General features: G+C 43.2%; 1 protein-coding gene across 1 annotated transcript; it reads right to left on the bottom strand.

Moving 5' to 3' along the window:
* Positions 1-4,743: 4,743 nt before the first annotated feature.
* Positions 4,744-11,823, bottom strand: GCM1 (glial cells missing transcription factor 1). The gene is made up of 5 exons (XM_064707165.1): positions 11,722-11,823; positions 9,943-10,195; positions 8,884-8,996; positions 7,808-7,936; positions 4,744-5,340 (listed from the first exon to the last, which is right to left on the bottom strand). The coding sequence occupies exons 1-5, from the start codon at positions 11,821-11,823 to the stop codon at positions 4,744-4,746; spliced, it is 1,194 nt and encodes a 397-aa protein (XP_064563235.1).
* Between the last annotated feature and the right edge of the window lie 11,014 nt (positions 11,824-22,837).

Here is a 22,837-nt window from a genome sequence, read left to right as displayed (position 1 = left end):
ACAACCTTGTTTCATTTAAAATATAGAAAGTGCATTTAGGACCATATTGTAGAAAATAGTCCATAGCCTCACTGTTGCAGTTTGAATTGCTGCTAGTAAAGTCCAGGGTAAAGAAGCAAAAAGGTTTTGTATAATATCCACAGATGTTTAATTCAGCTGTGCAGTGAGATGTTCTCCTCTCTGACAGACACTCTCCCCAGGGTCCTGCTCTCTCCCCCAGGGGCCTCCTGGCTGACCTTGGTCTCCACACAGTATCAAGGTGAGGCCCAATCAGGGAAAAGGGAGGGAGAGCCTCAGGAGCACCTATGTTCAGGCATAGGAAGAGGGGAAGGAGCCAATGGGGTGTAACTTAGGAGAAGCCCCTCCAGGGCCTCCACACCTCACCAATCTTCCCAGGGGCAGGAGCTTTGTACAAGGGGTTGAAAAGAAAAATATGTCTTTGCTCAGTCTGACCTGCAATTTTTTCACATGCAAAGGTAGAGGTCCTGGGGAGAGGAAAGCCAAAAGAAACACAGTGAATGTTTCCAGGGCTGGAGAGATGTGGGTGAAATCCCTGTTTTGTTTTCTCATTTTCCCTTTGCTGTGACTGATACAAAAGCATTACCCTTTCTCAATCTGATGTTCTCAGGATAAATGCACTAATAAATTCAGGTGTGCAGTTGCCTTGTAGGTAGTTCCTTGTTATAGTAGCCTCCTCGAGCCAGGTCTCATAAGCTCTTGGAGGCCTGTAACACACCCAAGATAGCTCAGCTACCCTTGGAGGCATAAAAACCAGCAGGAGGGCTTCTTTTGCAGTGTTGGAAACAAAAAGGTTTAATAAAAGGCAAAATAACAAACAGAGAAAAACTGAGCCAGGTGCAGGAGGTCCTTGCTCCTGGTATAACACCTTACAAAAGCAATTAGTTTCTTTGTTCTCTTCTTATTCTAGTAAATTGCCCAGGGGGGACTTTTTTGCTCCAGTCCAATTGGCTATCCTTAAGTTTGAGGTGAAGTCCTCTCGGCCTGTGAGGTGGCTTTTTCACCTAATTGAGGAGAGAAACTTCTGGGCTCCTTTCCTTTTTGAGGGGACAAAGGATAGTTTTGTCACTGTCAACAGGGGGCACAGTCCTATAGTTCCTTATCATTATGTGTCTATTTCACCTTTAAATGCTGCATGACTCAAAATCCTCCAAACATCGAAGTTAGGTTTTTGTAAAATACAGCCTGGCTAATGTAGGACTCTGAGGAACATTGTAATTCTCTGAGGGGCTCAAAAGAGCCCTTATATATAAAAAGACTTGCTTCAGAGCAAGCACAGATATTGCTCCCAAAAAATTAGCCCTTAGATACTTAGGCCAGTGCTTTCAGAGCTAAGAGCTCAGGAATATAGTATCATCATCCATGCCATGTATGGGGATTTGTGTTAGCTTTGCCAGTAGCTACAGACATCAGAAACAGCAATAAGCCAGAATTAATTTTGCCTGTGTAACCATCCACATCCTAACCTCCTTGCATCTCTGCTGGCTCCCTAATGCTTTGCTGCACCTGGGCCTTGCAGAAAACCATTTTCAGCAGGAGAGAACAAGGTCACAGGGTTACCTATGGGTGGATCCTCACAGATCAATTGGTGTTTCTTAATGAAGTTAATCTGAATAACCTGAGTGTTCATCATATTTTCTTAAGTATAGGATCAGAGGATCATGTATCCAATGCTCTTTCAGCTCTGATTCTCCCTCTCCACTATGCTCTCGTGAGACTACACCTAGACTGGAGTGCTGCATCAAGGTCTGGGGCTCCCAACACAAGAAAAATGGACCTGTCCATCTTGGAATGAGTCCATAGGAGGCCACTAAGTTGATCACAGGGCTCAAAACCCTTTTCCATGAAGACAGGCTCAGAGAGCTGAGGCTGTTCAGCCTGGAAGAGAGGAAGCTCTGGGATGACATTATAGCACCTTCCAGTACCTAGAGGGGCTCTAAGTAATCTGCTCTAGTGGAAGGTGTCCTGGCCCATGGCAGTGGGGTTTGGAGCTAAATGGTCTTTAAGATCTCTTCCAACACAAACCATCCTATGATTCTACTATTCTTATCACTGCCCAGCTGGGCACAGTACCTTAGAACTGGTAAAAGAGGCTTAAAGCAATGATACATATGTGTTTCTTTTCACATATCCCAAATTGAAAAAATAATTTCAATTCCCTTTGAAAAATTAATTTTTGTGAAGGTCAGAGATGGGGCTGGTATCTTTGTAAACAGAAATAAATTTGGTGCTATATTGACCCCATCGTGCTGAGTGTATCTGAAGTGGAAGGAGCTGCTGCCAGTATAGAAGTTGCTTCAAGAGCTTGGAAATGATGCTGGCAGGTTATAAATCTGGAAAGACTTTCTGTGTCTAACCTTAGAAAAATCATAAAGGTTTAGTTCCTCCTTTTTAAAAATTAATAACCTGTCCTCCTTGAGCCTGAAATGTGTTTCTGTTGGAAACAGGCTGGGTGTGATGAACGCTGCATGAACACTGCGTGAATTTTGGGTCCCCCCAAACTGCATGTCAGTCCTGCTTTTGCAGGATTACAAGCATGGAAACTGCAAGCAGGCATGGCTCTTCTATGGCAGGGAGCTACTCAGGGGAGCTGAGATCACTGGAATAGGTTTCATTTTGGAAGCCTTTTGATTCAGACTCAAAGGCAAACCAACAAAAAGGCTCTTCCTTCTCAGGCAGGGAGAAAGGTTGGTAGTAATTATCTTTTAGGGAGGTTCAGTTGTAATAGACCCTTAGGAAGCCTGTGAAACTTAGTAACTGGATTCTACCCATCTTAAAAGAGTTGAAGAAATGGCTGATTTGCAGGAAAGAAAGTCTGATGAGTGAAAAAATGCTAACAGCTGGGATTAGAACAGAGAAGCCATGGAACAGGATTGGTTATCAAATCCCCTTTGCTGGAAGTTTCTAAAAATAGAGGAAGTGTTTGGTGTGTGAAAGGGGAACTGATAGAACTTTGGTGTGGAAACAATTACCAAGGAGCCTCCCAGCCACACATCTGAATGGCTCTACTGCTCAGGGGTGGTGCTGGCAGCACTGCAGTGGAGAGGCAAGGAATTCAGAGAGACAAGGTGAGACAGAGCCAGATGACCATGGCAGGGCCATGCCCTGTGCAGTCCCTCACCTCTGTGACTGGACTGAGGAATCCCAGCTGTGGGACACCAGCCCCAGCAGCCTTGCCTGTCCCTAATCCTGCTGCTCGCCTCCTGAAGCACAAGTGTTCATGGCTCCTATTAATTTCTCTTTTTGTGTCTTAGAGGTTATTACAAATGTTGATCAAAGTTTCCTTCTTTGAGTTAATGACCTGAAAAATCATAAAACATGCCAAGTTTGGAATTAGTGTGGGAGTAACTCAAAGACTAAAAAAAGTTTGGTGAGTTGACCTTCATGTATAATAGTACACTGTTATTTTGTGATCTACATTTAGATTTTTTCCACTTAAATCACTGTGCATCCCATTTCACAAATTCCAATAAACATTTTGAAACACTCTATAAATTCATTCTTGTCTTGTAAAAGTCTCTGAACTACACCCATCACCAGGAAAGTGGTTTCTGTAGAAACTAATATAAAAACTAAGGGAAAAAAAAATCTAAGACTGAAGCTATCTGATGTACACGTTATACATCCCACTCTGAGGTACTATGAAGTTTTTATTGCCACTTGTTTTGTAATACTGTCTTCCCAGACAATGTGGCCCCATATGTTGTACATGACATCCCTCAGCTCTTTCTTGCAGAGGTGGCAGCAGGGCTGTGTGTCAGTGCCTGCCTCTGCAGGGGAGGTTGGTGGTCCCTGGAACCCAGTCCAGAGAGCAGCAGAGGCCAGTCATGCAGCAAAGCCATGCAGATGTCAGTTGTGGGAAAGCATAAAGGAATCTTTGCCAAAGGTGTCTGAGCTATTAAGTTCAGGCAAGAAAATTCCTATTTGGCACCCTAGTTTTTTAAACAAATGTAGAGAACTGATGGGTCCTGCTGAAATACAGCTTATGGTAGGGGTCAGCAAAGGGGATGATGTATGGAATGGATGCTGAAGGATTCTTTACAGTCTGCAATGAAAGAAATGAAAAGTGGCTGGAAAAAGCAGCAAGGCACCTTGAATATATACATACATGAAAGTGGGTCCACCCCTGCAGGTAAGGACTTAGGGCAGTTGGTGTATTGGACATAATGTGCATATGCAGCTCAGAAGCCCAAATATATCCTGGGCTGCATCAAAAGAAATGTGGCCACAGGTGGAGGAGGAGGATTCTCCCCATCTACTCCACTCTCATGAGATCCCATATGAAGTCCTGGATTCAGCTTTATACAATGTGTGTCCAAGGCTCTGCAGTGCAGGTACTTAGGTCTGAAGAGGACTGCCTGAAGAAGCTGGAAGAGTGCAGAAGTTTGCACACGATAGTTGTGGTCCTTGAGATCATCCATCCACCCCTTCCACAGTCCCACAGGCTTGAACAAGCTTGAAATGCTACCAAAGCAGAATGGCAGTGAGGCAGTCTATAAGAGGAGCGAATAGCTTTTATTAGATCCATGAAGCAGTGGTGGGAAATAAGGCTGTTAAATAAAAAGGAACAAAGACAAGCCTTCAGGAATGAAAGCCCCCTCTGGGGCCTGCAAGAGGAGCTAAAGTGAGACCTGTTGTGGTAGCACTTTGACATCTGTGTTGCCACAGGGGTGGAGAATTGGACCCATTGCCAAAGGAGAGTCGAGCAGCGACATTTGAACAAAGTCACCGTAACGGGTACAGGTTAAAAACCATGTCGTTGTTGCAGTAGTTGAGACAGACTTGGTGCCCTCCCCCACCCCTGTGTCCTTCCCTGCCCCGTGGAGGCAGCGGGAGCTGTGGCTGAGGCCGTGCTCCCCTCGCCATGGGGCAGGGCCCTGCCTGAGGCGCGGCGGAAGGCAGCACACAGGGGCCATAGGCCAGCAGGGATTCCGTCCCACAGGATCCATCTCCCAAAGGGCCCACATCACACCTGAAGGGATCATGGCCACCCTCAGCCATGGGCAGGACGAGCTGGGTGCTGAGGTGGGTGCACTGCTGGGGAGAAGGGGCTGTGCTGGGCACGGCAGGGACACCGCTCAGCCTCTCGGCTCTGGGGGTGCCCCTGAGGGACAGGCCTCGGCTCCAGGCGGGTGCCTCTCTGGAGGCCCCGTCCTCCCCAGCTCTCCTCGGGAATGGAAGTTGCCCAGAGCAGCCGCTCAGCGTTGGCTCCTGGGAGCTTTTGCTCAAGTGTCCCCTGAAATTAGCAGGTGGCATGTGAGCATCCGGGCTGGAAAGAAGCAAAGGCAAAGGCTCCTGTGTCGGCACTGCACCTGTCAGAGACTTGGGAAAGCAAGGCATGGGTTAGTAAAACATGGTGGGGTGTAGCACCTCTCCTCTGTGAGCTGCTTACAAAGGCACTCAACCAACACGATGGTTTGGTTTGATGGCCTTAGATGTCTCTTTGACCATCCTGTGGTTCTGTGAACACAGGTAACAAAGCAGACGGCATAGCAGAGCCTCCCCCACCACAGTGGGGGTGCCCATGGGCTGTGGGGGCAAACTGAACAGCTCCCAGCTCTTGGCCCTGCTTTTGTTTCACCAGTTTTTGCCCAAAGCCTGTTTTACACTGAAAGCGTTGTTTAGACCTTTGGGTCCACTGCCAGCATATACTGAAGAAGGACCTACAAATGAAATTATGCTAATACCTTTGACACCACAGATTTCTTTTTCTGTGCAGACTGGAAAAGCTAAGTGTGATTTTTTTATCCTGATTGTTCTGAAGTGATCTTTTCACTACAAAAATATTCTTCAGCTTTACTAGAGTCTATTTCTAATTAATAAATGTTCCTATCTTTACATTTTTTTACCCCAGAAACAGAAATTTCATTCAGGTAGGGATCAGCACACAAGAATTTTTCTTCTGGGTCTTCTGTTCTGGATATTTCACAACTTCTTTAATTGCTCCAATTATTGGATTATAATTATGCAAACTTTAATTCCTTTCAGACCATTCATTTCTAATGAGTGCTTGCAGGTCTTTCTTCTTTATAATTCTGCTTTTTCATCCATTTAATTATAGTGGTTTTACAGACTGCTGGAGCAGCAAAGTGCCTTTCAGTTGTTCTCTACTTACCATGAGAAAAAATTCCAACAATCTGGTGTAGGACCCAGCCCACCTTCAGCTATAGACCTGCCATAGATGCCATAGAGAGACCATCCTATAAATCACTTGCTCTATTTTGGGCTCATACCTTTTTCTGAAGTTCTCCTCCCTGATTTCTTGTGAGCACATTAAAACTGACTCTTTTCAGAATACGTTTTCCAGATTGAACACATTAAAACTGAATCTTTTTGGATTATATTTTTGCAGATTGAGCGACATAGGTTCTATGTGACAGGTCAGACTCCTGGGTTAGTTGTACCACAGCTAGTTTGGCAAAACATGAATATGATGGGTTACTCCCATGGAAAACCTGCTGGAGAGCCATGAACTGGAAAACCAACAAGGATAAATGGTTTAGGTCTGATTGTAGAGTCAGAACAGCTGAAAAGCAGGCTCTACTATTATACTTTTGTGACATCTTTGGTCTGTTTCTAATCACACACAATTGAAAGTGAAAGCCTCAGGAAGATATTTGAGGAAGGGAAAGATGAAGGCATGTCTACAGGAAACTTGACCTAAGCAAGCAGGCTCACAAGTAGGCTCAACTATAAAAGAAAGCCATGTGGCTCAGTCATATTTCCTAGGTGGAAACTATTTCAGTGTTCATGCAGACAGAACTAAACCAGTGATAGGAAAAGCATTGGTTTTGTATTTGTCAGGCAATTAGACAGATCAGCTAGTTTTCCTTATGCTTTTGTTCCCAGGCACTTGTGTCAAAAGGTTCTGGTTTTTAGTGTCCTCCTGAGTATTTCCAGTAGAAATAACTGCAGCTTCTACATTCACATTCTATTCAAATGGGTTTAACTTCCTGTGTGCACATTTTATCTGCTTCTTGGGTTCCCAGATCCCCTTCCTTCTCCATGTCATCCATTTAAGAAATCTGTCCCCACCCAGAGCAATTATCCTTTCTGTCTGTGGCTGAAAGGGCGTGGATTACTATCTCCAATATCAGGTTGGGGGAATGCACCACCCCTAACATATCAAAAGACAAACTGCATATGAATACTGGTGATGACAACTGAGTTTAACATAGCCTTTGCAGGAAAGTCACTGGGATTCCCTCCATCAGTCATGAGGCAGTCCCAAGGATCTCTGGAGATACTTTCACAAGGGTTTCCACACCCATCAGAGCAGATGTTTTAACATCAATGCTTCACAAAGTCCTTCAAAGCACTCTTCTGCCTTCAAACCAGGCGAACCAGGCACAGGTTATGCACCTTCCCCCTTTCTTGCAGAAACTCAAGGGGAACAAGCAGAGGTGGAGCATGCCTTCACCCTTCTCGGTAGTGCCAAGAAATAGGACAAGAAGCACTGGGCAGAAATGTATGCACAGGAAGCTCCATGTGAATGGTGATGAAACTTAGCCTGCCCTGCAGCCCTGCTTTGTTTACCAGTGTAGATGCAATCTCCTGCTGCCACCAGGTGCAAATTTCCTCTGGAGAGGAGGTGCTGGCAGTGCATGACAGCACTAAGGAGAGCACGATGCTCAGGACAGCCCTAGTCCTTCTTGGCCTGATCATGGGCATGCAGAATGTGGAGATGTAAAGCCTGCTCCCACCCAGACCCAAAGCCCAGATAGCCTCCACCATGCCTTGAATCACAGACTGCCTGACCAAAATTTCATTGACCAACAGCGAGAGTTACCTCAATCTCCTGGATTCTTTTTAGTCTTAGAGAAGATGAAGAAAAAGCTGTCTTTGCTTTTTGGATTGATCTTCTTGCTTCTGCTTCTAGTTTTGTTTCTGGACGTGGGTGGTCATGAGCTCCTTTGCACTTTAGAAAGTAATTATGGTACATTAAAGGTAGAAGCAATCTTGTTAATAATCTTAAGGGAACAGAATTTATACCACAGGCCAAAATCACATATTATGGCCTAATTTAATGCTCTGTATTTAATAGGATTTAGTTCCTGTGAGCTCAAATAATAAGCATATCCCAGATGAAGTGGGATGGGTAGGGTAGAAACCCTTTGAAATAATAAAATCAGTGCACCACATTTATTTGTAGAAGACAGTTCCCCCAACAGAGCCCCAGCTGAACCCCCTGCAGTCACTTTAATTCTTCTTACAGTTTAGACATATTTATCTGAACATTAATTTTCATTACCTTCCACAGAGAATTAATTTTATTTAGCCTGCACATAAATGAAAGAGTGGAGAGCAGGCAAGTGGTAATGTTACTAAACCAGGACTACAGCTTCCAGAAATAGTGCCCATTATTTAAACACTTGCATACACTGTGTTCCAGATATAAGTTACATATAATACATAAATGGCATTTTCCATAGACAGTCCCTTGGGTACAACCATCTCCTCTTCCAAATTCCCTCAGGATTATGCGTAGTGTCTTGGATAAGGAGAAGACATAATATGGTGTTTCTGAGGATTTGTTGGTCCTATGTACCTGAGGCAAAACACTTCAAAATCAACAAGTTTTCACAGAAGCCTAAATAAAAAATACACTGTGCTGTAAAATCATAGTAGCATAGCCTAATTTAGGCTGGAAGGGCCCTTTAGCTCATCCTCCTACTCAGGCAGGACTAACTTCAGAGTTAGATCAGGTTGCTTAGGACCTTGTGAAATTTTTTTCTCCTTACAGTCATTTGACCTTGTCATATTCAATAACCCCTATCTGTTGGAACAAAAAAAAATTGCAAAATAAAACTTAAAATACCAGTCTTTAAAATTAACTTGCATAATGTTAAGTAATTTTATACCGACCTGGAAAAATATGAATTGGCCTTCATGCCTCCAGAAGTTGGTAACTGGGTAACCACCGTGGCCTCGGCAGGAAAGGAGTCGCAGTGGTCCATTGCAGTTTGGACAGCATTTCCCTGGAGCAAGGGGAGGGGGAAGCATTTTCTATACAACACCAGTTAGATGAATCCCATGTGATACCATGGTTCATTGGTGGCAGATTGCCACTTCTGGTTTGGTGCTCAGAAATTATACTGAGAGAAACTATGTGAAAAACTTCCAAACATAAGCAAAAATCAATATAAACAAACTAATCATGGAAGGGATTTTGTTCTGTCCGTTATTAAATATAACCTTCAAAAATTATTTCTATTACAATGTTATTACAATCTTATAATTTATTATCATGGTCAGTTTTTTTTTTGGTTTTTCTCTTGTCAGTGTTTGGAATGTCATATGTGTTTCTAGAGAACACTGTTCTGGCCCCAGTGAGCACCTGAGTAATACCTTTCTTTAGCTAAAATGTACATCAGATCCAGAAATCAGTATGTGCTAGCTCTACTGAGCAATCACAATTGTTTGGAATGGTCTTGTTTAAAATGTGTGTGCAGCTCATGTTCTCTGTTTGCATTGTCTGGCTCCAGTGACGTGACTGTGGGGCCTATTTTCCAGTCATCACAGTTTATGAGCAACTTCTTTCCGGCAAGACTTGCCTCCTGGGCCAGTGCAATAATGAAGCCAACACTCTGGTGGGCAGGAGCAGCAGGGCAGTGCAGGAACTGCCTGCACTGTGCAGCTTTTTCAGTGCCATCACTAATGGGCCTGAGAAGGCTGGGAAGCAATCCCTAACCAGCAAAAATAGAGATTTAAAAATGTTTAGGGAAAAAAAGAAAATGAACAAGCAGATGACTACGCTCCAACAATCAGAAGTGTAAAATGCATTGTTCCAAATCAAGAGTTGCATTGGAATATAAGGAATGGCAGAAGGAAGGCTGGGTAATCCAAAGGGTATCCTATACTTTGATTTCTATGATGTGTTCACTTATGAGCTGCCATACAATGAACTGCCATGTTTGTACTCACGCTGTTGTTTTTGCCTGGCTTTATCACATATGGCTGGTCTTAGGTAGATCTTCCTCCCCTCCAAGGTAGAGCAGTTGTTGCCACAAACCACCACCCCAAGGCAGGACTTTTTTAAGATGCGAGAGTTGTGGTTGTTGGTGTTTCTCATTGCCCAGCTGCTGTGGTGCCTCTGAGCATTTTTATCCTCTGAGCTATAGATATGCTTTACATAGGAATCTGGCCATTCTTGAAACCAGTCTGTCTGGCTCACATGCTGTGGAAAAAGAAAAGCAAGCCACATTTTAGGCTGGGGAAGAGAAAAGCTTGTCCAGGAGCAGAGCAGAGTTGGACCTCTGCTGGGTTTCCTGTAGCCTAGGTGACTCCAGCACCCCAGCAGGTGATGCTGGTGGTAAGGAGGGAGTGGTGGTGATAAGGCAGGAAAAACACAGATCTTTGTGGCTCCCTGCAGACCCCAGAGCATTGGGAAGGCCTGGCCAGGAGCTTGTTCTCATTCACCCAACCAACCAACCAAAAAGAATAAAAAACACAAAAAAACCACCCCAGAACAAACACCATGCCTCAAGAACAACAGAGTAAGGAGCAATAAAAATAAAACTGGGGAAAAAACTCCAAAGACCCAAATCAAATGCAATGTGATGTGATCAAACGTCGTCACAAATGTGATGTGATGTACACATCACATCAGTGTACATCAGTGAGTACAGTCAATATAGTAAAATGCAGTAAGCTGTAAAGCATCTACCATACCTGATGATGATTTTGAGGGAACAGTTCTTGTAAGGGATACAAAAGCTTAGTAGAAATTTCCTTTAAATTGCCAATCCCAGAACTGAGAGCCATGGCAGCAGTAAGAACATCAACCAAGAAGAGAAAAATTTCCATACTCCCTGGTAGCCACTGGATAGTGTAGGGAAGGGTGTCCATGATGCCTCTAGACTGAAGTGCAGGTGAAGGTGACCTTGGGCTGAAGGGCAGGGAAGAGGATATTCTGGAACATGGAGGCTTTGAGCAAACAGGACTGTTATAGCAGGGAGGAGGCTGGGATCCAGTAAGAAGGCAGGGCTGGGAGCTGAAAGGCAGAGCTGGATGCTGAAGGATTGCAGCAGGAGGAATCTGGCAGAAATATGCAGAGCTGAGGGACAGGGAGGTGACATTAGTGTGCAGGGTGTGTGGGCTTTCACTGGAGAGCATGGTTGAAACTTTTAGCTAAGAGAACTAGAAAAGGATAGAGGGAAGATCACTCTTGTGCCTCTCAGCAAACCTCTGCAAACATGAGGGAAGGGTTCTCTAGGTGCTCATGGAAAGCCTTGCCTCCATATGGGAGGCAAGAGACTTGCCTCCCTGTGAGCTCTGGAGCTGGAGCCCAGTGTGCAACAAGACTGAACACCCACAGTAGCAAGGCAGTGGTGCATGCTGTGCTCCCTTCTCAAAAGGCACTACCCAGGGCAAAAAGCAAGTCCTGGACAGCTCTAATTAAGTGCCCACAGGAGGAGGCACCTTTTTCCCCTCTGCTTTCTCTTCACCTAACCCACTAGTGAAAACAATGCCTTTGCAGTGTTGCTGTATTTCATCCATCAGCAGTTCTTTCAATGATACATTTAAGGAGAAATGCATGGAAATGTCAATATTTTCTCAATATTTTCTAGCAAAATTCCCCCATAGCTCAAGATGACAAAGAGAATAAAGGCAATGAGTCATAGATGACTGAGAAAGCATTTAAGATCAGTGGTGGAGATGACTGGTCAGAACTAAATAAATTTCTACGACACAGGCACATACCTGAGGAAGTTTGATGTCATTGATATCCCAACTCGTCATTTCTCCATGTCGGGAAGCAGAGTCCTCCTGCTCCATAACAGAATCATCTGCACCTTTCAGCATTTTTGAATTCCTTCCCAAAGTTAGCAAGAAAGTTGCTCCTGGCTGCTTTTGAAGTTGCCTGGCTGTCAGCAGTCTCAAGCAGTTTACAACCAGGAAGCTGTTTCCTGAAGCTAAATGATAGAGAGGCTGCTCATTAAAGATAAAAATCAGTGTTCTTCTGCCAGAAAAACTTGTTCCATTAAAAGTTTTGCAAGCCAGCAAGGCAGTGGAAAATATAGCTTAGAGATAGCCTGTGATGTTACAGAGACATCATTAGCAGCAAGCAAATCGTGCTTGTGGCATCTGATTTGCTTGCTCAATCTCCTCTCATGCCAGGTTTATAGCCATGTAACTCTGCTCTCAGGCTCTTCATACAGCTGATCCAACCCTGGCTCTGTTCTCCCAGAGCCAAACTGACTGAACAGCTCAGCAGCTGTGGAGGGGTCTTTGAGTCGCTCCTTACCTGTTACATATTTCTCACTCTGCATGTGACAAAGGTGGCAAAAGAGGGATCTGCTCCACCCCTTCAGAAGAAATGATGCTCCACCATTTCAAATATTGCTGGTATCTCTGAGGGCTTACCAGTTGCACCAGGGAAGTATAGAAAAGGAGACTGGGTTATCTGCATTTTTCTATTTCAATGGCACACTGAAAAAAAATACCACCAACGCATGTTTGTTAAAACCAACAAGTTTTCCCTGAAATTTTTTAAAGGATGCGGCAGCCCTACTCTGAATTTCAGTACTAGCCAAGCTTAATAAAATATTTTGCTGGTTTTGTCTGGGGTAGAGTTCATTTTCTTCACAGTGATTTGTCTGAACACAGAGTTGATAATGTAGAGATGTGTTTGAGTTTGATCCTCAGGGATCCCATGCATGAAAAACTTTGTTTCCTTTGCTAAGGAGAGAAAAGGTGAAACAGTTTTCTCTTTCTGGAAACTGGGAAGTTTCTGTGTTTTCAGGAAGGTCACTATAGTTATGCCAGTTAAGGATTTATTTAAAGACTACTGAGTAGCGAGAGAAGTAAAATCTACCTGATAGTCTAGTACACAGCCTTTCAAAAGGATAATGTATTTCATTATTATTTCTGGCTCTTCATATATGTATGGCTCTCAGAAAGTGAACTGGCCTCTTTGCCCTTAGTTTACTTATTTATAAAATACCTGTGATCTTACTTTCTCATGTTATATTATCACCTCTAAAGGAAGACTGTGGGTTTTTGCAGAGCACTTGAGATGTTTGGCTGTGTGGTTCTCTGGCAGCATAGTCAGAGCACCATTGCCCCCTGTTGTGGCTCAGATTGTGGGGGAAAAAGAAGCAAAACCTCCTCCACGGGAACAGACTCCCACAGAGGGGGCCTGGGAGTCAGCCCCAGACTCAGGGGTCTGAACTGAGGGCACTGTACTGGGAGGGCAACCAACAGCTTCAAATGAGATGTTAGTACAGAGGAAAAGGGAACACAATAAATCAGAAATAAAAACCTCCGTAAGAAACATTAGGTCTCCATGTATTTTCCTACTGTGCTACAATGAAATGGAGATAGTAAGGTCAGGACAAACAAAATACGAGGTGCATTAGAAAACTGAGTTGAACTTGCTAAACGAATCACCCTTGACTACTGTGTGCTCTAAAACACAAATTGATTTGTTACACAATTCAAAATTATAGTCTCATTGCTTTTAATGAGAAATGAGAATAAAAATTACTTTTCTAAATGAGATGGCTTGGAAATTGATTTTTAATTTGCTTCATTAGAGAAAATAGAATATTTCTTCTTTATACTATATTAATAGGGCTAAAAAAATAATGAAATATTACCTTAAAGATTAACAAAAGACACAGATAATTCCATCATAATGCACACAAAAAATGAAGTTCAAGAGAATCGTACATATTTAACTACTTGCAGGCAAAGCCTTCCACTACTTATTTCTCTAGACTCTTGTGCTACAGCATTGATACTAGTGTTGCTGTGATATGTCATGGAAGTTGAACACTAGGGAAGACAAAGTCAAAAACATGGGAAAGAAATAATATCTGAAGCTCTGCTATTTAATTCTTATTTCTATATAATATCTGAGATGGGTTACAATACATTTAGAAAGATATTTAAGCCATATATTTTATAACTTAACTAGCAAGGATTTGGAAAATTTCCTCTATTTTCCTTACAAGTACTTGGTGTTAACCACTTAGGAAAAGGATTATGAATTTTTAAAATAAATTATGTATATGAATAATTTACATGAGTCTATAGGTTAAATTAATTCAATATAATCTACAAAATCTTATTTGGAAGGACAGTCTGGCCGACCATAAGCACAGATAGATTTCAGCAGTTCTTCAGCAACCATCTACAGCAAGAGATTGAGGACTGAAAAAGCGCTGGAGCTGTAAAAGGCTTCTTGCACTCAGGCTCCTGCTCTGGAGAGAGCTGTGCAGACCCCGCAGAGCAGCCCCCGAGGAAAGCAGCTGTCCCTGCAGGGGCTGCCCACAGCTGTCCAGCTGCCAGCTCTGCAGTCCTGCTGGCATGTCGCCTGTCACAGGGCACTCCCCATCGTTCCACCAGCACACAAAGAGGGTTCTTTAGTCAGCGCTTCCATCAGTTCCTTTTGCTCTTTGGTGTCATCTTTCGGTGATGACAACCTTTAAGTGACGTCAGGCGCAGTCAGTGGAGCTTTACCTGGGCTGAGTGACCTGTCCCACCAACAGCCTATGTTGCACTATCTTCCATGGCTGCCTTTGTGCCTTGCCTCCAGTTCATGATTTCTCTGACACTGAAAGTTTCACCCTGCTGTGGGAGCTCTCCTGCTTCACTGCTGCTGTTTGCCTTTGCAAGCTCCCAATCCCACTTCTATTACTGCAGAGTTTCATGGTGCTGCTCCACAGGAACCAAGGAATGTGCATATTTATACCAAGATACTACTGATACTCCTTGAGGAATATTGCTCTAGACTGAACTGACTTTTTTTTCTTTTTTACAAATACATTCTGTAAACTTAAAAATAACAACCAGTTTTATCTTTCAGTTCAGCCTTTCTGTTTGATAACTGTGGCAGCAGGATGAAGCAAGATGATTATCCCCAGATGTGGAGTATAAACTCACTGCAAATCAACATGCCATTTATAATGAGAAAGTTTCTGCCTGTGGAAAAATGCACTCACTGGGAATGCTGTGTATTTTCAATAAGCAGGGAGACAAACTTTGTTTTCAGATTGTCCTGACATATCCTCAAGTTGGCTGCCTCTATATTCAACATCATTTGAAATGCTTATGCTATCTTCACCATTCAGTATCCAAAAGTGGAAGCTTCTCCCCTGTGATCTGGGTCTTAGAAGGAAGATGGACGTGTTTTGAGACAGAAATACTTTTAAATCCTTGGTTGATTTTGTTTATACTTTGTTTCTCTTTAATTCTTTTCTCAAAACTGTTATTTTAATGGCCCCTGAGATCTGTAACAGCTGATGAGCTCATACTTTTGTTCAGTTACCATACTTCTGAATTCTGGACTGCTCTGGATAAAAAGTCAGTTGTAGGTGGTGTAGTTCTCCTGGCTTTGCTGCTTCAGCCACATTCAGTGAACAATTTTTAAAAAATGCTTTGTAAAACAAGTTTTGGTTTCCTACCTTTTCCAAACAACCTCTTTCTAGAGCACTGTCTCAGGTGACATAGTCTTCAGGCTTCTCTGGTTGTCACATCACGTAACACAGACATATCTACACCACAGATTGTAAACCAGACAGATCAGCACAGAGTTCATCTCAAAGCTCAAACATTGATTCATGTCTTGGCCTCCTTTTTCTTTCATCACTCCTGCCCTCATGGGCTCAGGCCACTGCTCAGACACTCAGGGTGTCTCTGCCAGAGCACTTGGGAGGTGCTGTGTGTTCCTGCCTGTGCTGCACAGAGCAAGCATGGACACATGGACCATCCACTGAGGGGATATTCAAATCCTGCTCTTGGGATGGTAATTTCTTGAACAGCTCTTATTCAACTGCCTGCAACCATCTTAGTTTTTCCTCTGTGTCAATTGAACAGTCATTTGGCTGCAATATTCTCATTTTTCACTCTCTATTTTACTTTTCTGGCTATTTCCAGAAAAGAGAGGCAGCTGGGGACATGATTTTTCAGAGGCTCTGCCATATGAGGTTTGTGTCCACACACTTGTACTGCATAGGGTAAATATTTTTGCCAGGCCTCTCAGTCCCTCTTCATGAGGAAACTGATATCCATCCACATCTGAGTTAGCTTCCAAGCTGTATTCTCAGCTGAGAGCCTGGTAGTTTGACTTACTATGGAACAGAATAGCATCAATACTCTGTTAATATTTTTTTCTTTTTCTCCAGGACAGTGTTTTACTATCAAATTCTAGAAATGTGTCGTTTTCTGCCATGTGAAGAACGTAGCTCCGAGTGAAAGGTTTGAGGCCTGAGCTCATTTTAATCATTGTTTGTAATGCTTGAGTATATAAAAATACATATTTTACTTTATTTCTTGATATCTCGTTATTAAAGCTGTGCTGTATAATTCTTTGGCAGTGAAGTCTAGATTTTTATTTACTTTATTCACCTCTTTATTTTTTCTGTATTAACATATCAGACACTCTGCAAAATGTGTGATGCTCTAGACATCATATTAACTTACTGGGGTAAAAATAATGATAGCTATTCCACAGATGCAAAATTGCCAGGGCAATATATCAGAATTAATGTTTTGATGCTGCAAAAAATGTACGTCTGGGTAAAATTTTGGGTTAACTTGTTCATCTTTCTGACCATATAAACTATCTGTCCTCTTTTGTGGAGTTTGTTTGCTTTTGTGAGGTTTTTTCACTAAGATCATAAATTCACATGCTTTAGCTGGAATAGCTGGTTTCTATGGATCTAAAATTTTAGTTGGAATGCTTTTTGTAGGTCATGTTTAAAAATTACAATCTCTTAGTGACAGTATTATGATGCAATTTAAAAATTACCTTAGTTTATGGACATTCTGCTTTCTTATTTTGCTAGTTTCAAAGAATAAGGCATTCAGTCCTTTTGTCTCTTTATCTGATATTCCATTTCTTATCTTGCCTTTGCATCTGGTATAAATACATTTAATTTTGCAGTTCTGCCTGGCATGAACATCACGTGCATGCAAAAATCTCATTTCATGGATTGACACTCATTTACTGAATGCAGTGCTTTTCCTTACAATTCTTCAATTTTCCCTTTTGTGATTTAAAGAATGTGTAATTGCTAAATGAGTTGTCTTTCACGTCCCTCCGCTTCAGAACAGGAATTTGATATGTCACTGTGATTGCTGTTTTCCTTGTTCCCACTCTGTTGCTGCAATATGCATTTTAATTTTGAATTGTTGGAGCTGACTAATTTCTGATATCTCTGACAGCATGCTCTGCTTTTCTCCATGGTCAAGTGGTGGAGTATCATAGCTACCAAATCCATCCTCAGCTGCAGGTAATTCCAAAATAAATTCCTATCAGTTAACCATGCCCTAGCTTCAAACAGCCAGATTCTGGTATAATCAGCTGCTGTGGAGATCCTGTGTTTGTTCCTCTTTCTACTGACCATGTTATCTCACAGATTCAACTGTTCAGGCAGAACTGTAAAAGTTTAACTAATTTGGTCTGCCATACCTTCAAGAATGAGAGGAACTTTTCCACAGCCTGAGCACTGGAAGGGGCACTGTGTGGGGAAACTGAGTTTTGTTCTGGTCACTTGCTTTGCAACAGAGCTCAGCTTTCTTTACTCCTGAGAAATCACAGCTACTTTTCCTATCGGGCTGGGCTCAGTGTGCAGCAGGCTGGTGGAAATGTTAACAGAGACACAAGATCAGATCTTTTACAATTTGAGGAGTGCCAGATTACACTTGATTATCTATTTGGTTCCAGGTCCTCTCTCTGTTGGCTTTAGGAAAAAAGAATCCCAGCTATACGCCTAGGTTTGCCAGTCTGGTGTAGCTTCCTGACATTGTCACACCCTGAAATTTCTCAGCTCCCTCCATGCCATTGGTCTCATCTGCTGCAACCCAATACCCTCTATTCAAAAATTTTCCAAGCTCCTCCAACATCCTCCATTCAAAAATTTTCTCCTTGGCCTTCATGGCAGTCCCCAGCAACTATTTCTGTAGATCCTTCACAAAACTTGTAAAGGCCAGCTGCACTTCTGCCTTATGGAAACAGGTAACAAGTCAAATCCAGACAGATCTGTCCACTCACATGGGCAGTCCATGCTTGTACTGATCAGGTAATAATTATTGCATCTTTCTTTGTCAATATTATGGCCAGCATGCCCTTTTCTCATTTGGTGCTTATCTATCACACTAGTGCACATCTAAACTATTTCTTTCCCAAGATTGGCTTGAGAAACATCTGTCTTACAGGTTTTGCCTGTCTCTGCTATTGTATCTCCTCCAGGAGAAAGAACACAACTGAGTTTCTCAGGCTCATGAGCTGGTCTGACACCTACAATACCCCTGTGGGTGATGCTTCACCCCCACATTTGCCTGTGCACTCTCCCTGTATTTTCTCCTGGTTCTGTCTGTGGTAGCCACATTGCAGACGTGTTTCACTGGCAGCATGGATTCATATTAGGATACCTGTAACTCCAGGATTGCAATCCAATGGCACAGGACAACACCTTGTTCTCTGAAAATACAATAGACTCTCTATTGCAGCTAAGGTCCTCACATGGTAACAGATTCACTTCTCACAAGTGATGACAGCAGCATTGTTCCCCATGTCATGTTCCTTTCCTCACCTTCTTTCTCCATTCACACTCACCTATTTCCCCAGCTATCTGGAGAGTGCACAGTAAAGTGCACTACAATGATCTACAATCTACAATACCTACACATTTTCCAAGTAGTTTTTTTAGTATAGAAAAGTAGGCAGCAAAACTAGTAGCCCAGGATGCCTGGTTTGTTCTTTAGCTCTGAGGCTGACCTCTGCTCTTCCCTTGACTGAATCATGTTTGCAGAATGACTGACTGACTTGTCAGGCACTCCTGCAACCTGATCCCCCACTCCACCAAAAGTGGGTATGCCTCCATAAAGCAAGGTAGCTGGTCAGGCCCTGGGAGCTCTGCAGCTGCATTACGAGGCTGCTCTGCTGAGGTTACTCAGCTCTGCTGGCTCTACTTTGTACAGCCTTGCTGTAAAAGCCCAACCACATGAGTGGCATGGTATTGCAGGTTGTTCTGAGACTGCTCCAAAGAAACCACTGCCCTCTCAAGAGATGGACTGTGCATTTGGAACTAGATGCAGTACAGTTTTCAGCAGATCTAATAACACGGAGCAGCAATGTTCAGGTAATCTGATGACACACTCCAGTGACTGCCTATGTATCTGCTGTCGTGCTGTGGCACAAACTGCAGCAGGAGTCTGGAAGCACCACTGGGTTTCCTTACACCTCCTGTTCCTCTCAGCACAGAAGGACAAGCCTGTCTTTCCTTTTCTCTTCATTCTGCTTGTCCATTTGTCCTTCATGAAGAAGAAGGCAAGCAGCTTCTTCTGCACTGCACTAAACTGAAGTCTCCGGACTTGGATCTGTCACAGCAGCTAGGGAGGGCACTGTGCAATGTGGTGCTGGTGCCACAGACCAGGGACCTTGCTACTGGCATCAGCATGGGAAAGCAGAGACCAAGGACAGAAGTTACAGCACAGTGTCCATTAATTAGAAGCAAATTGCCATTGACTGTCCTGAAAACCCAGACCTTGTTTTCATGGGGCCACCAGAAACAGGAAGGCAACAAATGAGAGGCAGCAGCAGACAGGGAACTTGTGTGTTTGGGCAGAATCCTGCAGGGACACCCACAACCTGTGGCAGGAACTCCTACTTATTTTATGGTGTTATTTATGCATCTTAACCTTATGGAAACAATGCACCCCTGGTGCTGTACAACTCACTTCAAAGCACTGAGACCGGAATAATTTTACTGCTGTTTTCTGAATTATTTTTTGCTTGCTGCCTTTTAGCTCCTTCCTTCTCTGGGGATCATCTAATTTTGTGGCAAAACGTGCATGGTTTTAATTGTTGTTGATAAATAAGTGAAAATTGCTTTTTACACCCTTTCCAATTACCTTCAAAGCTGCTAAGCAGAAGTTCTTACAAAGTGAGAAAGACAAAGAAAGTCGGAATGTTCTTGTCCATTCCTTCCACAGTATGTGCATGACTCCACCTTGACAAAGGCAACAAATTGATCTGGAAAGGTCCATATGAAGAACTACAACTTGAAGAGAGCTGCTAAAATAGTGTCCTAGTGCTCTAACTGGCAGCAGTTTTCATGCCTTCTTCAAAAGCTCACTGCCTGCACCCTGCTCAGAAACAAATTCCCACTATCTCCTCTTCATCTGGTGAGCTTTCTCTCCTTTCCACATGTATTGACTACAGTTTAGTTCTCTGGCTTTGCAAATGATGATTTCCATTCATAGCTGCTGTTTAATTTTGCTGTTTAATTTCCTCCTCCTCATTTAAAATGTAAAATATTTGAACTATGTAAGTTTTAAGCAAGTACAAGCAAGAGATGCTCTTATAAATGACCTTGGACATAAAAATGGTATCTGTACCTTTGCTGCATATTGTGCATAATATTTGGGCACACAGAATTACTAATATCTCTTGATTCCTTAAGGGATCCCTTAAGTCAAATCACAGAAATGAATCTCTAGAAGATTTTGTACAGGAAACTAGAAAAAAGCAACATCAACAAAAGGGGCAGTATGGCTGCTGGCATTAAGACTTGGTCATGCAACTTCTCTGAGGCACAAGTGGAAAAGTGAGGATTGAGTATCACTTTTATGAGTGACCATCCCAGAGGTGGAGACTGCTGCTGACAGCAATAGCTGAAATCACTAGGGCTTTTTTTTTAAGCCATAAAATTCACTTATCTATATACAAAGAATTTGTGCAAAGGGGCTTTTCAGCCATGACTATAGCAACAATTACAACATCTATTAGTCACGTAACAGCAGAAAAGAAAAAGTAGAAACATGAAACTACTTGGAATGCAAAGTTTAAGCTGCTTCTTTCACTCCTATTCAACAAACTGTTCAAAGAAAAAAAAGAAAAAAAACCTTGAATTAGTCATCTTACTCGGAACAAACAACTTCTTAGGGAAAATCATTAAAAAATTGGCTGGATTTGTGATAAACATCTACTGTTAATATCATACCCCCATGTAATGAAACACAGAGAGAAAACAGAGGACAAGATGGGAAAGGGCTTTGTGCAGGTCCAGGATGCACAATGCCTTTACACATTGCTCTCACCCATTTTCTGTCCCTGTCTTTGACAAACTGTGGAAATAATTCACAAAGTGAAGAGACTTCCAGCCACCTTCAAACCCTTCTTTGGTATAACAGCCCCAAAGTATCCCCAGGTGAAAGGCTGTGGGGCAGTCAGCTGTGTCAGTTTTCCAGCATTCGTTTCCTGCCACTGGCTCTTCATTGGTATGAAACCAGAGCTTTGCTGTAGCCTACAGGCAGCAGAAGACTTGGCCTGAGTTTCAGGATGTTGAGAAATCAGCAGTTTCTACAGAGATGGAACAGAGAACCATCCCCACTGTGCTGTGTGTGCTCCAGCATAACTCCAGGAATCACTGTGTCACCTGAGCTGCTCAAAGGGAAAGTTCCCGTTTGAATCGTGTGGGAACTTGAGCAACCATTCCTAAGCACAGGTCTGAAAGGGACATGTATAAGGTGCTGAAATTGCTCTCTGGACAGACGCTGTCTGTTTGTCCTGGATGTTACTAGCTCCTATTTCATGTGCTGTGCCTTCATATTTAGCCCAGTTGCATGAAATTTAAAACATGTTCCCGAATTGTAAAGCTGGGAGTAACAAACTTCAAAAGTCACCCAAACCCACTGCTTGTCTGAATTGGTTCTTTCTGCTCCAAGCTGTGTGCAGTTTGTACCCAAACTGTGCTTTAGTTTTGCCTTAGGGCGGTGTTTAAATTTTTATTTTGTTAGAAGAAAGTGCTCTGTAGTGACCTTAATAAGTAAGAGATGGACACCTATGTTACAAAAGGTCTCAAAAATCACTTTGGGAAGCTAACACTACACAGCCAAAAGATCTCTTATCATCTTCAGCGGTAACTGAATACCAGCCCTAAAATGAGTGGAAAATCTCAGGAACAACTTGCCAGCTATTTTCAGAGTGCTGAAATGAGCTGTGCAGGCCGAGATCATTAACAAGACTATGAAAAAATGTATTCAGTGCAGTTTCCCATCTATTAGATTACTTTGCCTCTCCAGCAGTCTCCAGAGAAAGCCTCTGGCTGCTTCTTAAGGTCACTGAATCATTTCGCTGCAATAAATGCTCGGGTTAGCTGGAAACGCTGGCGGGGCTGCCCGTGCTCGGCGCTGCCGTGTCAGTGAGTCACGGCCCGCCCGTGTCAGTGTCCGTGAGTCACGGCCCGCCCGGCTCACGGGTGAGCGCGCACCGCGCCCTGCCCGCCCCTCCCCGGCCTTCTCCTTCTCCTTCTCCTTCTCCTTCTCCTTCTCCTTCTCCTTCTCCTTCTCCTTCTCCTTCTCCTTCTCCTCCTTCATGTGCTTTTACTTTCCTAACACTATCGAGCTGATAGAGATCTGTGTCTTTTACTGTCTGTGTCCTTTACTGTCTATGAAATGAGAACACAGACCATAAAAGAGGGGGGAAAATAAGCAAAACCCCACAAAACATGATTTGGGCTCCCTAATCTTGGGAGTCTTTGCCACGTGTAGGCAATTACAGGAAGGAGTCAGCGATGTTGCTGTGGGGCTCTGGCAGAGCAGAGAACAAAGCGTCCCAAGGCAGGAACAAAGCTGCCTTCCGCACCACTGATAGCCTGGAGCCAGCGAGCACTGACAGTCAGGACACTGAGGCATGCCAGGGTAAGGCTGGCTGACATGCATGCTTTAGCACGCCGTGTAATCAGTAACAGAGGGAATTGTAGGTGCCATCAGCCGCCATTCTGTCACAGAGAACAGCACCATCTCCCAGATGCAATCCAAGAGAACACTGATGAAGAAGACCAACGTATCTTTGATAAATGTCTTT

The sequence above is a fragment of the Zonotrichia leucophrys genome, chromosome 3 (genome assembly GCF_028769735.1).
Source record: "Zonotrichia leucophrys gambelii isolate GWCS_2022_RI chromosome 3, RI_Zleu_2.0, whole genome shotgun sequence".
NCBI classification, from domain to species: domain Eukaryota; kingdom Metazoa; phylum Chordata; class Aves; order Passeriformes; family Passerellidae; genus Zonotrichia; species Zonotrichia leucophrys.
This window is presented reverse-complemented; position numbering and strand designations above follow the sequence as displayed.